At 42.0% G+C, this 13,929-nt stretch overlaps 1 protein-coding gene across 2 annotated transcripts in view; it reads right to left on the bottom strand.

The window, feature by feature from the left end:
• PPP2R5E (protein phosphatase 2 regulatory subunit B'epsilon) overlaps positions 1 to 12,956 on the bottom strand; it is a 71,039-nt gene extending 58,083 nt beyond the window's left edge. The window contains exons 1-2 of one of the 2 annotated variants that reach the window (XM_054286823.1): positions 12,851 to 12,956; positions 10,105 to 10,265 (exon numbers count right to left, since the gene is read on the bottom strand). In XM_054286823.1, coding sequence (XP_054142798.1) covers positions 10,105 to 10,261 — 157 coding nt within the window. In that variant the 5' untranslated portion in view covers positions 10,262 to 10,265; positions 12,851 to 12,956. Of the gene's footprint in view, positions 1 to 10,104; positions 10,269 to 12,850 lie in introns of both variants that reach the window. The other variant, XM_054286821.1, reaches the window with a different exon arrangement.
• Between the last annotated feature and the right edge of the window lie 973 nt (positions 12,957 to 13,929).

Raw genomic sequence — 13,929 nt, 5'->3', positions numbered from 1 at the left:
AAATTATTGCATGAATAACAGATATGAAAGACTGTCTTGCAGCAAGGTCTGATTACTGCAACAGAGGCAGGATGGAGCTGGCATGTTCTTCCCAGGGTGGATCTCCATCCTGACAGGTCTGGTCTTGCCTCCAGAAGTGCACACAAACAACCACTGTAACACATGGATGGAGCTGAAGGTGAGCAGACTGTTTTTCTGTATAAGTACAGCTAATTTTATTCTATTGAGTTTGTCAATAACCTCTGCAATCCCCTCCACCTGGAGTGCTCCTTTTAACACGTGTGAGTGTTATCACCCTCTTGTGGAAAAATATGTTATTGTATCCATCAGAGGGTGCAGGAAGAAAAAGAAGTGGGAGTAAGGAAGGCAGTGATTAGGAACAAGCACAGGAGAAACCAGGAGAATAAAGGGAAAGTGAAGGAGAACAAAGATGACACAGTGGCACCTCAACTTCTTCAAAAAGCTATCCCAAAAATGTTATTTGAAAACATCAACAGAGCAAGCTGCCAAATTTACTCTCCCTTGGTAACACTGACAATATTCGACCAATAAGTTTTGTTCTCAACAGCAAATCAAGTACTGCCTCAGCTGTAATCACCACCTTTTGCATTTCTGTTTACACATAGATGGGAAAACATATTCTCTATAAACAGCTTTGAACAGTTAATCTTATGTGAAAGCAGAAAACACTAAATAGACTTTCTAATTTATACAGAGACTGCATATAACATCCATGTCCTGCTGTTGGAATGTGAAAGGGGAGAGCACATGAGCAGAACTTGCCAAGAAAACTAATGCAAGTTTATGCATTCACAGTACATCCTACTGGGCAACATAAAGGAAAAATAAGAATATTTAATTCCTTAAAAATCTGAAATCATCCTTCCCTCAGTTTCTGACTATCCATAGTATCAATTTGTAATAGGAGAAATTTAACTTGCAGTCGATTTCCTTTGCAGCATAATCCATATGACAAAAGCAGTGAAAGCAACAAACAAATTTGCTACCACCTACGCTGTAAAATTTGAAAATCCAAGTTCAGTATAAGCACATGGAAAAAAACCAAGAAGTCATAATAACATTACACTCATGACACTGCAAAGAAGCACAGAAATCCCAAACAACAAAAGCACAACTCAGACTAGGCAGCCACATCATGAGCATTATGAAAAAATACATCATACACAACACATCCTTAAAACTTCCTGAAAACCTTCCAGGAATCCCACAGAAAACTACAGACCACATCCAACTACAGTTACTACAATTCTCAATGACACTAAACTTTTTTTCTGATCCTCCTCAAAGAGTTAGAAACTCACTAGCAATTCTAATGACAGATCTCCTTAAGATTATGATAATACCCAAATAAATGCTTCCCCCAATACCCAAACTACATTTTTGCCCAGACAGTCTTCACAATGAAAAACATAAAACAGATAACCATGTAATTTATATTTATTTCATTTTTTAAATCAAAATCTGACAGCAAAGAACTCCAGGCAACACACATTTCAACTTAACTTTATTGTTCATGATGGTATCTGATTTTTCAGAATAAAAATTGTTGCAACTGAGTGGTTTATCATATCTCCTGCTGGGGGCCAAGTTCTAAAACTGATACTTTTAACCAGCAGGGCCACAAAGGTGTCGGCATTTACTCATCACCCCTGAGATACCACTCATGGTTTACTTCAACTTCTGCAAAATGCCATCAAGTAAGGACAGCTGAATCTGTGACTGGTGTTTGGCGGGAGATGCACCTTTTCCAATTCATAAAAATCTTCAGAAATACCCTAATTATGCACAAACTCCTGTAATCAGAAGAGCAGGCTGCTGTCTGCAGTCTCCACATCTGTAACTCGGTCAGCTCTGCAGTCCAACACTGAGCTCTCAGAACAAGCTCCTCAGCTCAGGAACACGAGAAACTGCTGTCACAGAAGGGCTGGCACCATGTCCAACCCTGTAAAACAGACTTCACAGCAATCTGATATTCTAATTTTTCTTTTGGGAAGCTACCCAGAAATGAGCCATTTCACTTTTTTTTTTTTCTTTCAGCCCATTTAAGCAGGTACAGCAATTCTGCTGTATTGTTTTCCTCCTCTGCCCCACACTCTGGCAGATGCTACAGGAAGGACCTTGCACTTCACACACAAAGCAAATATTACTGTCTAAGATCTGTCATACATACTGGAATGGAAGAAGAGTGGAAAAATCAACAAAGAGAATAAATACAAAATAATAATATTTTTTAATAAAATCTATTAAAAATGCTAAAGTGTTTTAAAATAAAATCTTAACTCTTTGTTTTCAAGGAAAAAAAAATTGTTAATGTCAGACATACTGTGACTTGAAAAATAAACTTCCTACAGGAAATTCAAAAGTAAAATGATACTGACATGTATAATTTTCAAAATGCATATACTCTTAGATTTGTTTAATATAACAATTAGAAAAAAACTACTGGTGAAAAACCTTCCATAAATGTGGATCATTATTACTCCTAATCAAAGTGATTCCTCTTTGGTCTGATTACAAGACTTCATTGAAAACAGACAAAATTTTCAATCAAGTGCAACAACTAAGGGCAGAAAAGTATTTTACACTGATTCTTCGGACATCTGCCTTATCTTTTGGAATGCCTGATAAAGATCCTCAGACTGTAGCTGCACTGTTCTTTACTTTAAGCAGAAAACCACAGACACAGAAACTACCAACCCTACATAAATATCCACCAGCATTTCAGATTAGCTGAATTAACTGTTTGAGAGGACACAGGATCAAGCACATCACTAAAATCAGGAGGAGGTGGAATGTTCCCAACAATCTGTTTTGCTCTGTGGCCCTCAGACATTTCTCTCGGCAGATCAGAGGCCACACTTGGCTCCAGAACTTCTCAAAGTTTTGCCACCAGGAAAAAAACCTTCCTGTCACTGCACCTGCAACCAGAATGACATTACCAGGGAGGTTTCAAAGGAAGATTTTAGTATTTTTCTAACAGATTTGCCTTAACCTCTCATGCAGCAAAGTGAGCCCATCTGCTGATACTTGTGAGTTATACAGTAATCCATAAATACCCACCCTACCAAAACTCCCTGAACTCCCCAAGTCCCCTCCTCTGTTACTAAGGATTTTTGCCTGATTGAGTCAAAGAAACAGTAATAACTTGAATGAAAAAACTGTAGGTGAAAGGAAGTTACCCTGAACCTAAAAATAGTTGTGTGTCCTCCTCCCACTCCCCAGAAAGCATTAATGAAAGTGCTCTTTTCTCAGGGAGGCAGTAGCTTACAATGGATGAATGTGAAAGGACTGCTGCCTTACTATAAAGCTACACCAATGAACAGAAGCACTATCCCATTTGAAAAACAGAAAATTAAATAAACTCAAAATATAAACTTTGTATAAGACATTAAATATGTCTATAGATTATTTATATACACTTCTATATTATACACATGTAATATACACAAACACAGATTTTATAAATACACACATACTTCCAGAGATATGGAAAATGTGTTCTTTCACAACAGTAAAGCTCCATAACATAATCAATTATAAAGGCAGCACTATACTTCAACAGCCATGTGCACTATATAGAAATAATAGCCTGGCTGAAGCAGAACTTGTATTTGTTGAAGGTACTTCAGGAAAGGAATATAAAGGAGGTACTTATTACAGAAACAGGAGGTTTTATTACAGACCCCCAGAGCTACACTTGGGCACAGAAAAGAAAATGGCAATATTATTAGAGAGATAAGTATTACTGGGAACATTATAAAGACATACTGTGCAAGTACAGACTGAAACCAAAAGTTTTTCATGATGATGGCCAGGCTGGATGGAGCTTTGAGCAGCCTGGTCTGGGGAAGGTGTCCCTGTCCATGGCAGGGGGCTGGAACAAGATGATCTTTAAGGTCCCTCCCACCCCAAACTGCTCTGTGACTCTGTGATTCTATGATGAAGTCTAAACATCCTGCAGAAAATTATCAAGATTTCAGACTCAATCTTGTGAAGAGTACAGAAACACATTTTACATAATTACAACTTACTTCACTTTAAAAATTATTATAAAGAAAAAAAAAGGAAAAGGTGGGAATCATCATCACTAAAGACTTCCAGAAGCCAGGCTGAGAAATTCCGGAAGTAAAACAATTACACTGGAGGCTTCAAAAGCAAAGCAAAACAAAACAAACCCAAACCACCTTCCCCCAAAAAACAAAAAATAACCCACCACCACTCTGACCATAGGAAAACTGCCAGCCCTAGAGAGACTCAGAAATGAATACAGAGAACTGACTGGAAACGTTGGAAGATTGTGGGTAAGCTGACAGAATTCCCCACCAACTGCATTTTCACCCATACACTGTTAAGATAAGAGGGTATTTCTTTCACTTAACCTGTCCATTCTCTACAAATGTTGTCCTCCAAAAATACATTCCCAATGTGGGAGACAGTAACAAGCAATCAAAAGAATAACAAAAATATCAAAAAAACCAGAATGTAATTAGTGTATTGAAACACCCAGAAACCTTTAAGATTACTGGAAAAATTTTTCTACAATCAACAGATGTAAACAGGTTATAAAGAAGGTTAAGTGCATATTCAAAATCCAACTGACAAGAGCACAAAGAAAGTGAAGAAATTTAATACTTATGACTACAACATTATACATATTCATAAAAAATATACTAAATGGGCTAAGTACTTCTTCCTTTTGAGATTGTGGCCCTGTTCCCAAATCTTACACAGAGGTGGCCTGTTATGTCCAGAATTTATATCAACCAGAATGGGCATAAAATTCCTAGAAGCAGTTCCAGGATTCATCCCTGATTATGTACATGCAGCTCAAACCAAGTTGCAGTGTTTCTTCCATGCAATAAATTAGGAGTCCTAAGATCTATTTCTAATTCTGTAAATAAGGCTGAATTTTATTTTGGGAAATCATAACCACTATGACCCTAAATTCCTGTTTATTTATGAGAAGAGAGCATTTAGCTCAGTGATTTTATTAACAGTTTACTGATATTTGTATATCTGATATCTGTAAAACATTCTAAATGTCTCAAATGAAGAGCAGCACAGACAAGATAAGCAGGCAGCTCCCATGGAAGCCAACAGAAAACAAACTCTGTCCTTCTTCTACAACTCAAATCATAACTATTTCTCATATTACAAGTTTTAGGTGGCATCCATAGGTCTGCAAAGACCTGGATACTTTTTTTATGCTAAAGGAATATTTTAAAAATTCAAAAGTAACTGCATTTGAACAAGGTGCACATCTTGCAGTTCTCAGTTGAGAGTCTTTTCAAATTGTTACAATTTTTTACTCTTTAGGAACCTCAGCATTTGACCAATAGATAAGATTCACAAGAAAAACTTATAATAAAATCTCAGCTATAGGGAAATAATTTAATGATCAAAAGCAAATAGCAAGTGGAAAGAGATTTTTCCCTTTTTGACTATGCAATGCTCTTTTGTTGCCACTACACCAATTCTTTAATGCCATGGAAACTATCTGATAAATGTATTAGAAGCTCAAAAAATTTCATAATATTGAGGCAGCAAAGCAATTGGTACTGTTGACAGAGAACTTCTGCTCTGAGCACTTATTTTAAGGAGGAAAAACCATCTAAAAATAAAAATCATATTTTGAAACTTTTTCAACAAAAATATACAATAGTTGCAGAGAACATGAAAGTAACCTTCACTAATTACATTAAATCATTGGAAAGTGTAGAAGGATGACAGGGAAAAAAACACACCCTGAATTAGAAAAATGGGATACAAATGATTTAACAATTAACAGTCTGGCTTTTGGATGGTTTGCTTTGCCTAACTTTTGTATTTGTAATGAGGACAAGGGGGATGGCAATGATGCTGTGAGCTGCATGCAAGTTCTCTGTGCAATTTCTCAGGATGCTAAATGTGCATTTGTAAGACACACGATGTTTTTAATCATCTCTGTGTAAGTTTTCATTCTCTGAACACTCCTCCACCTCTACAGACACCAGGCAGAAACACAAATGAGCTCCCCCTCCCCCTTTTGCAGGTAATACTGAAATTGCTCTGTTTTCACATGTCCAGCACTTACAATATACTCTTTTTCCAGCCAAATGCTTTCTAACATTGCACTCCTGCTGTTCCACCTCTAGAGACTTCTAAGTAAAAAGAGCAGCTATACAAAATGAAAGCAAAATAGTCCTCCAATAAATAATACACCTATCCAGTGCAGCTACAATCCTATTTACCTCTACAGAACAAGCTCGATTTGAGGCACACCACAAACCTGGTTAGCAAACCTGGGAGGGGATTTCAGGCACACAGGTGGAATTACTCAATCCCAAAAAAGGGCCCTTCACCAGGACTGCTCTGTCACAAGCCAGTTACACCTAAGGCACCTGCCAGCCTGGGGAATACCAGCAGCCTCTTCAAAGGACAGCCAAAATCCATCATGCACTGCGAGATCCACCGGGGGAAAGCAAGCAACCTTCAAAAAATGCATGTGAGAAACTACAGAGGAGCACACACACAGGCAAAATGCACCTGTGCCACAACTCCCGTGTGCACCTCCCATCCCACTCCTCTACACTTCAAACAAAGGAGAAAACACTGGGCTTAAAGTGTAATATTGGACAATAGTCAGATTTTTCAAGCTAGCTTCAAATTAGATTGAGTCACAATGCAATAAATAAAAATATAATGAAATCATCTAAAATTTTAAGTCTTTACTCTAGGCAAACAGAAGTTTTTTGACTTAGGGCTTTTGAAAGCCTGAACTCAGCAGAGCCTCAGAAGGAACACCTTGTTTTCCAAATACATTAAATGTTTGTTTGCAAACTGATACCATCCACACACTTTTTAAAAAAATATGAGAGTAACAACTTCATTTCTGCATACGTTTTTTTCCCTGAAATGAGCAACATTGAAATTTCCAGTTGTTCTTATTCCATTTCCTAAATAGCAGCTTATCCTTCAGACTTATACAGAGCATCAAAACATAGCATCCCTCTTATTTTTCTTTCCCAAAATATTTTTATTACCGAAGAACAACAACAAGGCTGGCTATCTATCTGTTTTTGCAATACAGGCGTGTATGCTCACAGAAGGCAACAGACTGCATTAAAACACTACCAAAACAAGCCATTTCACTCTATGTGACTCTGCCCCTAGGGAGAGGAAGGAGAGCAGATAAGATGTGACAGATGTGTAGTCACGTCACTTAATACACTACTGGAAGGTGCTCAGATCATTATGGTGACAGGCAGAGTATAAAAACTTGCAAGGAATGGACCAAGCAGTTGTATGCACTTTTCTGCATACATGATTCTTGTAATCACAGAAGATACTGAAGGCCATAAAGTGCTGTTTGAGATAAAGCAGCCTGACAATGTCAATATACAATATATCCACAAAAAAAATCTAAAAAAAATAATATAAGGGAGCATAGCATGTATATTTGTGTAAGCAAGACCCCTCTATGATGCATATGAAATACATCTGATGAATATGAATTTGAGGTCTGTCCTCTAAAAAGTTCCCATACTGAAAATTTCTGAAGATATTTCATTAAACCTGAAATTTACCCAAACCAGGAAGCTTATCAATTGCACATCTCCAAACTAAGCTCAGTTTTGAGACTTTAAAAAGCTACTTTGCTGGTATCTCTTCTCTATTTGGGTTTAAAGGACAAAATTTTCCAGGATAAAACTGGAAATCATATGGTTACTGGACAGAAGGAATAGAACTGGTCGCTTGTTGGAAGGTGAGCGTAACCATAAGAGTTAAAAAATAATCAGGACATTGATGAAATTGGTCAAGAAAAGGACGAACAACACAGAAGAAAATAATTTCCTCACTTCTTGCAGACTTAACAACCCTGAATGTTACAAATATTAATGTAGGTCAAGAATATTTCCAAACAGCAGCAGCATGATTTTTAGCTGCCAGTGTCCCTTCTGCAGGGACCAATAGCTCTGCTGTTCAGAGACACTCTTAGGCCCAAATCCCACAAATTAATCTGCACAGGTAGATCCCTGTGCCTCTGGGGATCCGCATTAAGGCAAAGAGGGAAAAGCAACTCCCAGGATCACATTCTGCATTTGAAGCTGGACCACTGTAACTCATTATGACGCTAATCATAAATGTCTCACCAACACTCTCTGCTCCCCATCTGTTTGTTTTATCTTATTATAGTTTTATATCTCAATCCTCAGGACTGGCTGCAGGAGTCACATGAAGCACCTGGACACGCCTGTGTTTCTGCAAGGCGAGGTCTCACTGTTTTACTCATGTCCATGCCTGCTTTACTCCCTGAATGGGACTACAGAATAGAGAGAAATAATTACAACATCAATTTCTTCATTTGTACAAATAGAAATCCAAATGTTTTCCACTAATCCCATCATTTAAGCCAAAGGATAAACTCCAGTCATCTTCCAAAATGTAGCAACTGGCATGAAATAACCTGCATACCAAAAATCACCTGAAAAGTGTAAAACTGAGCTTTAAAACTATTTGAAAGAAGTATTTGCTTCTTTATCATATTTTCACCAAACAACAAAAGAGCTCAACAACAAAGTGAAAAAAAATTTAGAATCACAGAATAACCTGAGTTGAAAGGAACCCACAGGATCATTGAAGTCCAACTGCTGGCCCTGCACAGGATCACCCAAAGTATCACCAATAACATTCACTGCAGACTACAAAGTCAAATCCAGTGGCACCAACCAACCCTAAACTGAGAAATACTGGATAAAAGTCATCACCAGGCACAGTGCAGGGGGGCTGGGTGCATATTTAGTTTGACTCAGGATATTCCATTTGTGCATTCCTACAGGGAGCCACAGAAAGAAGCCCACAATATTGCAATGACAGATCCACTGGAACTAATCCTGTTCCTGTAAAAGAATCCTACTTTTAATTAAATTTAGAAACACACATTAAGGTGTGAGATTTTTGGGGAGTTTGTTGAGGTTTTTTTTTTTGCAACTACTGTATCCTTATGAAGTGGGGTTAAGAACCAACCAAAGTGCAGTTCCACCTTTGTTACATATTTAAATACCCTGATTAACAAATTTGTCAAACAAGTTAGATGAGAGAATGTGGGGAATATACTTGCCCCAAAAGGAAGAAAAGGGACAGCATTAAACCTAATAAACCTCCTATTTTCCAGAATTATCAGCATCAGCCATGCCTATTTTCACTACTTAGAGCAGAAATGAAGAATAGCAATGAAAAAAACACACAGAAGTAAATAAACCATTTGAGAAGTCAGTGTTGAAGACTTCTGAAAGGTGAGTTCCCCTTCCTCACCAGACAGACATTCTGAGAGGTGCTTTTGACCCCTGGATTTGTACTGAAATTCAGTGACAACTAAAATTATGGAGAAGCAGGAAAAGTATCACAGAAATATTGACATCCTTTTAAGAGCAGTATGCTGTATAATATTTTTCCTTCTCAAACCAGAGGTTCAATCTGCCAGCAGAAACCCAACCAGCATTGGGATCTGCAAGATCTCAAAACAGCAGGGCCTTGCCTAAGACCAGATTGGCAGCATCTTCCCCCTTGGGAGGCTGCAGCTCATGGGACCTTTCCATTTCAAAATCCAGCAGAAGGCAGGACCTGGGAGCTATCCATGCACAAATGGTAAGAGAGGGGATCCCACCTCCTCCCTTGCTGTAGGGGCTGCAGTTGGCACCACTGTCACAGGGTGCAGATCCACACACCAAGGAAAGACACTAAAAACCAGTTTCCTTCAGCTCAGAAGTCCATTTACCCTTACCAGAATTACTGCTGATTTATGTCAGCTGCTGAGGATTCACAAACCAGAACACACTTGCACAAAGCCTGAGAGCCTTGAAAATTCAAGTCGTGGTAGGGGTTAACATCAGCATTTAAAACTTCCAAAAGTATTGCAAACAATTACCACACCCTCAAGTCACAGATAAAATATTCTGTGGAGCTTAAACACATATACATCTGGCACGAAACATTTCTCAATGCCTGGAAAACTTCCCTGCAATTCCTGACAATACTTTGATTTTCTAAGTTGGATGTAGAGCAAAAATTGTTTTATTTATTAAAAACTGTGTTTGATCTTACCTTTTAGCAGAGGCAGGGGAGTTAACTCGATAGGCTTGCCCTGAGACCTGAACTGGGAGGAGCTTTGTGACCTCTTCTGTCTGGCTTTTCTGACGGACTTCCGAGAAAATCCGTCTACTTTATCCACTGATGGAGGAGTAGTTGGTGCTGAGGACATATCCCTACTGAAGGAAAGCATGTGTTAAAAGTGTGTCCCAAATGAGTGAAACAGGTAAAGATTCATCTAACCTTTCCAAATATCTTCTTCCTGTTGACAACTCACACAGATAAACTGTTGAGAGGTCTAACCCATCTTATGGATGGAATAAACTTAATTATTAGTGTAGTAATTCCTCTGGCCTACATTTTTATCTGTGTCTGTCATTTGCCAAAAATTTCAGACCTAATGCTGACATCACTGCATTCAGAACTTCATCAGAACAGAACTTCACAGACCTGCAGACCTGACCGTAGCTTTAAATTATGCACTCCTTGGGATGAAGTCATTTCAACTTACTCTGCTCAAGAACGGGTACACAAAAAGGCACAGATGGTTTTTTGGCATTAAGGACAAAAAACACAGGACAGAACAAAAACTCCATTTATTTGCCACACCTACATGCAAGATTTTACAGAAATTTAGGAAACTATAGTAAAAAGTACTGCTGTGCTTCACAATTTCACTAACACTGACAAACTGTGCGTATTACTTCTTTATTCTCCACTTCAGAAACACTCAGTTGTTTCCCTGTGAGTGCCTTTACATGTGGTTATTCCATGTCCTGGCATTTCTGGACGACTGGCAGTGTGGCAGCAGTAACTGCTCTAAGGGCATGAGACACACAAGGTTTGCAGGGAGAGGCAGAGAGCCAAAAAAGGCTTCTGCAAGCAAAAGTTTGTTTGTTTCCCAACTTCAGCTGGCCTAGGCAATAGGCATTCGCTTCTTCCTACAAAACCTGCCTTGGTGGTACTCCTGCAGCTGACTCTGTACCTCTAGCAAGCACTGAATTAACGCATCCAGCTATTTTATTTACCAGTCTGGTCCTGCCTGTTAAAAAGGCCCATCAGAGCTTGATGAAATCCATGAGTAATACTCAAGGCAGAGGAGACAGGAGGAATTCAGGCCTACACGTTACAAGCAGCAGCAGCAGCTCGGTGCACAGTTCAGTCCAGCAGCCTCATCTGCATTCATTAATTAACACGACCATTAACGAGGGCAGCTCTGGCGGTTTCGGCCAGGACAGGCACCCGTGCAAAGTTAAGCATCGGCGTAAGCACTCGCAGGATCAGGGTCTTAGAGCATGTCCTTGGAAAGCATTACTCATCCCCAATGTCTGTTGACTTCAATTACCAAAGTGACTCCTCGTGTGCCACAAGAAGTTGATTCCACAACACACAGAACGCTTTCGAGTACTTATTATTTTTATTGAAATGATCTGCTCACTCGTATGCTTGGTAGATTACTAAATCCACTGAAACAGGCATTATTTGGGTTTGTCTTTTGTAAGAAAAGCTTTCGAAAGCAAGACTTGTTGCAACAGTGTAAACAAGCTCCAAAAGATAAGAACTATTTAATGCAAAATTACATATAGGTGCAGTGAATCTATCAAAAAGGGAGTATAAACTCCATAGCTTCTTCAAGGAAGCATGTGCAGCACCCAGAAACTGAACTGTGCAGCTGGCATTACAATAATGAAAAAGAAACCTTATTCCATCATTTTGATTTCTCCTGAGGTATTCTTTCACTACCAGCTTAGGCTTTCTAAATATAATATACTATCAGCAACATGAACCTGTACCTTAAACTGGTCTTGTTTATCACCCAGGCAAAAAAAAAAAAAAAGCCACCATCACCAGGGCATTCAGGCCCCAGCCAAGATTAATAAATAAAAAAGTCAGATAAACTGGAATAGAATGGCCTGTACTTTAGTAACCCACTTCTAAGATTTCAACAGTCCGCCAAAAAACACACAAAGTTACCTGTTACATAAACCAAATTCTGAATATATCAGCAAAAATATATTCCCTAAACGTGAATCGGTTTGGCCCCATCTCATCTCATCAGAAAGCTTCCCCTCCTCATCACGTGCATCATTAAAGTGTAACCATCCCTGCAGAAATGTTTGCATGCTCTCTCCAAATCAAATTACGAAAAATAATAAAAATAGTAATAATGGACAGCGACTAAAGTAGATCACTTAAACTGCAGGATCATTGTGTCAGCAAGGAGCTTTACTGACACTTCTCTGCTGTAAATTTAGTAACAGTTTCCCTAACCTGCTTTATAAATTATTAAAATCTAATTCTAATTCAACAAGACTACATCCAGCCTAACAACCTTACGGTAAACACTGATCTTTTTTTTCGCCTCTCCAAATGAACATTCGCTGCCCTGCATACACTATCACAGGGAAATACTCTGTTTCCACCAACAGTGGGGGGGAGGGGGGGAATAAAGCCCGAGATTATTTATTGTGTGCGAGGGGGAAAAGCTGCAAACCCGGCCACCGCTCCCCGCTTCCTCCGCTCCATTCCCCGAGTATTTTGGTAAATACGAAGCCACGCTCATCAGATCCGCCGGTCCCGGGGGTGGGGGGGGTGGGGGGGGAAGTGAAAATACCGACGGCTATCGGCGGGGAAGGGAGCAGAGGCGCAATTATCCGCTCTCGGCTGTCATTTCCAGACGGGATCTCCGCAGCTGGAACATGTCCTCCCGCAGCCCCCCGCGCCTCCTCCTCCCGCACCGCCGGGCCGCCGATGGAGTTACCTTGACGCTCCCGGTAGAGAAGCCGGAGACGGAGGGAGGCGGCGACGGCCTTGGCGGAGCGCGGCCGATGCCTGGCGGCGGCGGCGGCCCGAGTGCGGTTCTCGCCGGGCTCGGTCGCTGCCGCGGCGGCGCAGGAGCCCTGTAGGCCTCGGCCTCGGCGGCAGCGCGGCCTCCCCGGCGCAGGGCGGCGTCGGCGGCGGGTTCAGGCGCGGGCGGCTCCGCTCAGTCCCGTGCACTCCCCGCTGCCTGCGGTGCTGCTGCCTCTTCACATTCCCGGAGAAGGGCCCTGCGAGGCGGGAGGGAGCCGAGCCGAGCCGAGCCGAGGGGGAGCGGCGGGCGCGGGGGGGGGGGGCAGTGCCGGGCAGGGCGGGGAGCGCTGCTGTTCCGCCGGCGGCTGGCGCGGGGGAGAGCGAGCGGAGGGTCCCGGTGGGCGTCGGGGTCTCGCTCCTATTGTGGCTCTCAGCGGGCTCCGGCCATGGCACTCGCTCGCACGCACTCGCTCTCGCTCACAACCGAGCGCGCTGCTGCCACCGCCCCCCGCCCGCGGACCGCCTCCGACCGCCCACCGGAGCCGCCGCCGGGACGCGCCGCCTCAGTGGCGCCCGGAGCCGCCTTGGCCGCCGGGAGCGCCGGGAAAGGGCCGCCCCCTCCCCCGGCAGCGCGGCCCCGCAGCCCCGCGCGTCCCTCGCCTCTCTCGGCCGCGCGTCGCCCGCATCCCTGTGCCGGGCGAGCGGCGGGGCCCGTCGGCTGAGCAGTAAAACCCGGCGCTGCTGAGGGGACACCGCGCTCAGGCTGAGGTAAAGCCCCGTGGGAGCTTCTCGGGGGGCGCAGAGCCGCTGCCCGGGGCGCACTGCGGGCGAGGGGCCGCGCTGGGTGCAGCCGCAGGGACCGAGCCGGCGGGTCCCTGCTTTGGGAAGCAGCCGCTGCACCCCTCACTCTTCTCTGCTGCAGCTCTGCACCCTTGGGTTTCTCAGCCCAGTGTGTGATCGCTGCCTCCATCGCTTTTTTTCTTTTTTTTTTTTTTGCCCCCCCAAGTATATTTATATATACTTGGAACCAGGGACCAGCACCATGACTGC

The sequence above is a fragment of the Melozone crissalis genome, unplaced genomic scaffold (assembly GCF_028551555.1).
Source record: "Melozone crissalis strain CALT ecotype California unplaced genomic scaffold, PUWL_Pcris_2 ptg000056l_1, whole genome shotgun sequence".
Taxonomy (NCBI): Eukaryota; Metazoa; Chordata; class Aves; order Passeriformes; family Passerellidae; genus Melozone; species Melozone crissalis.
This window is presented reverse-complemented; position numbering and strand designations above follow the sequence as displayed.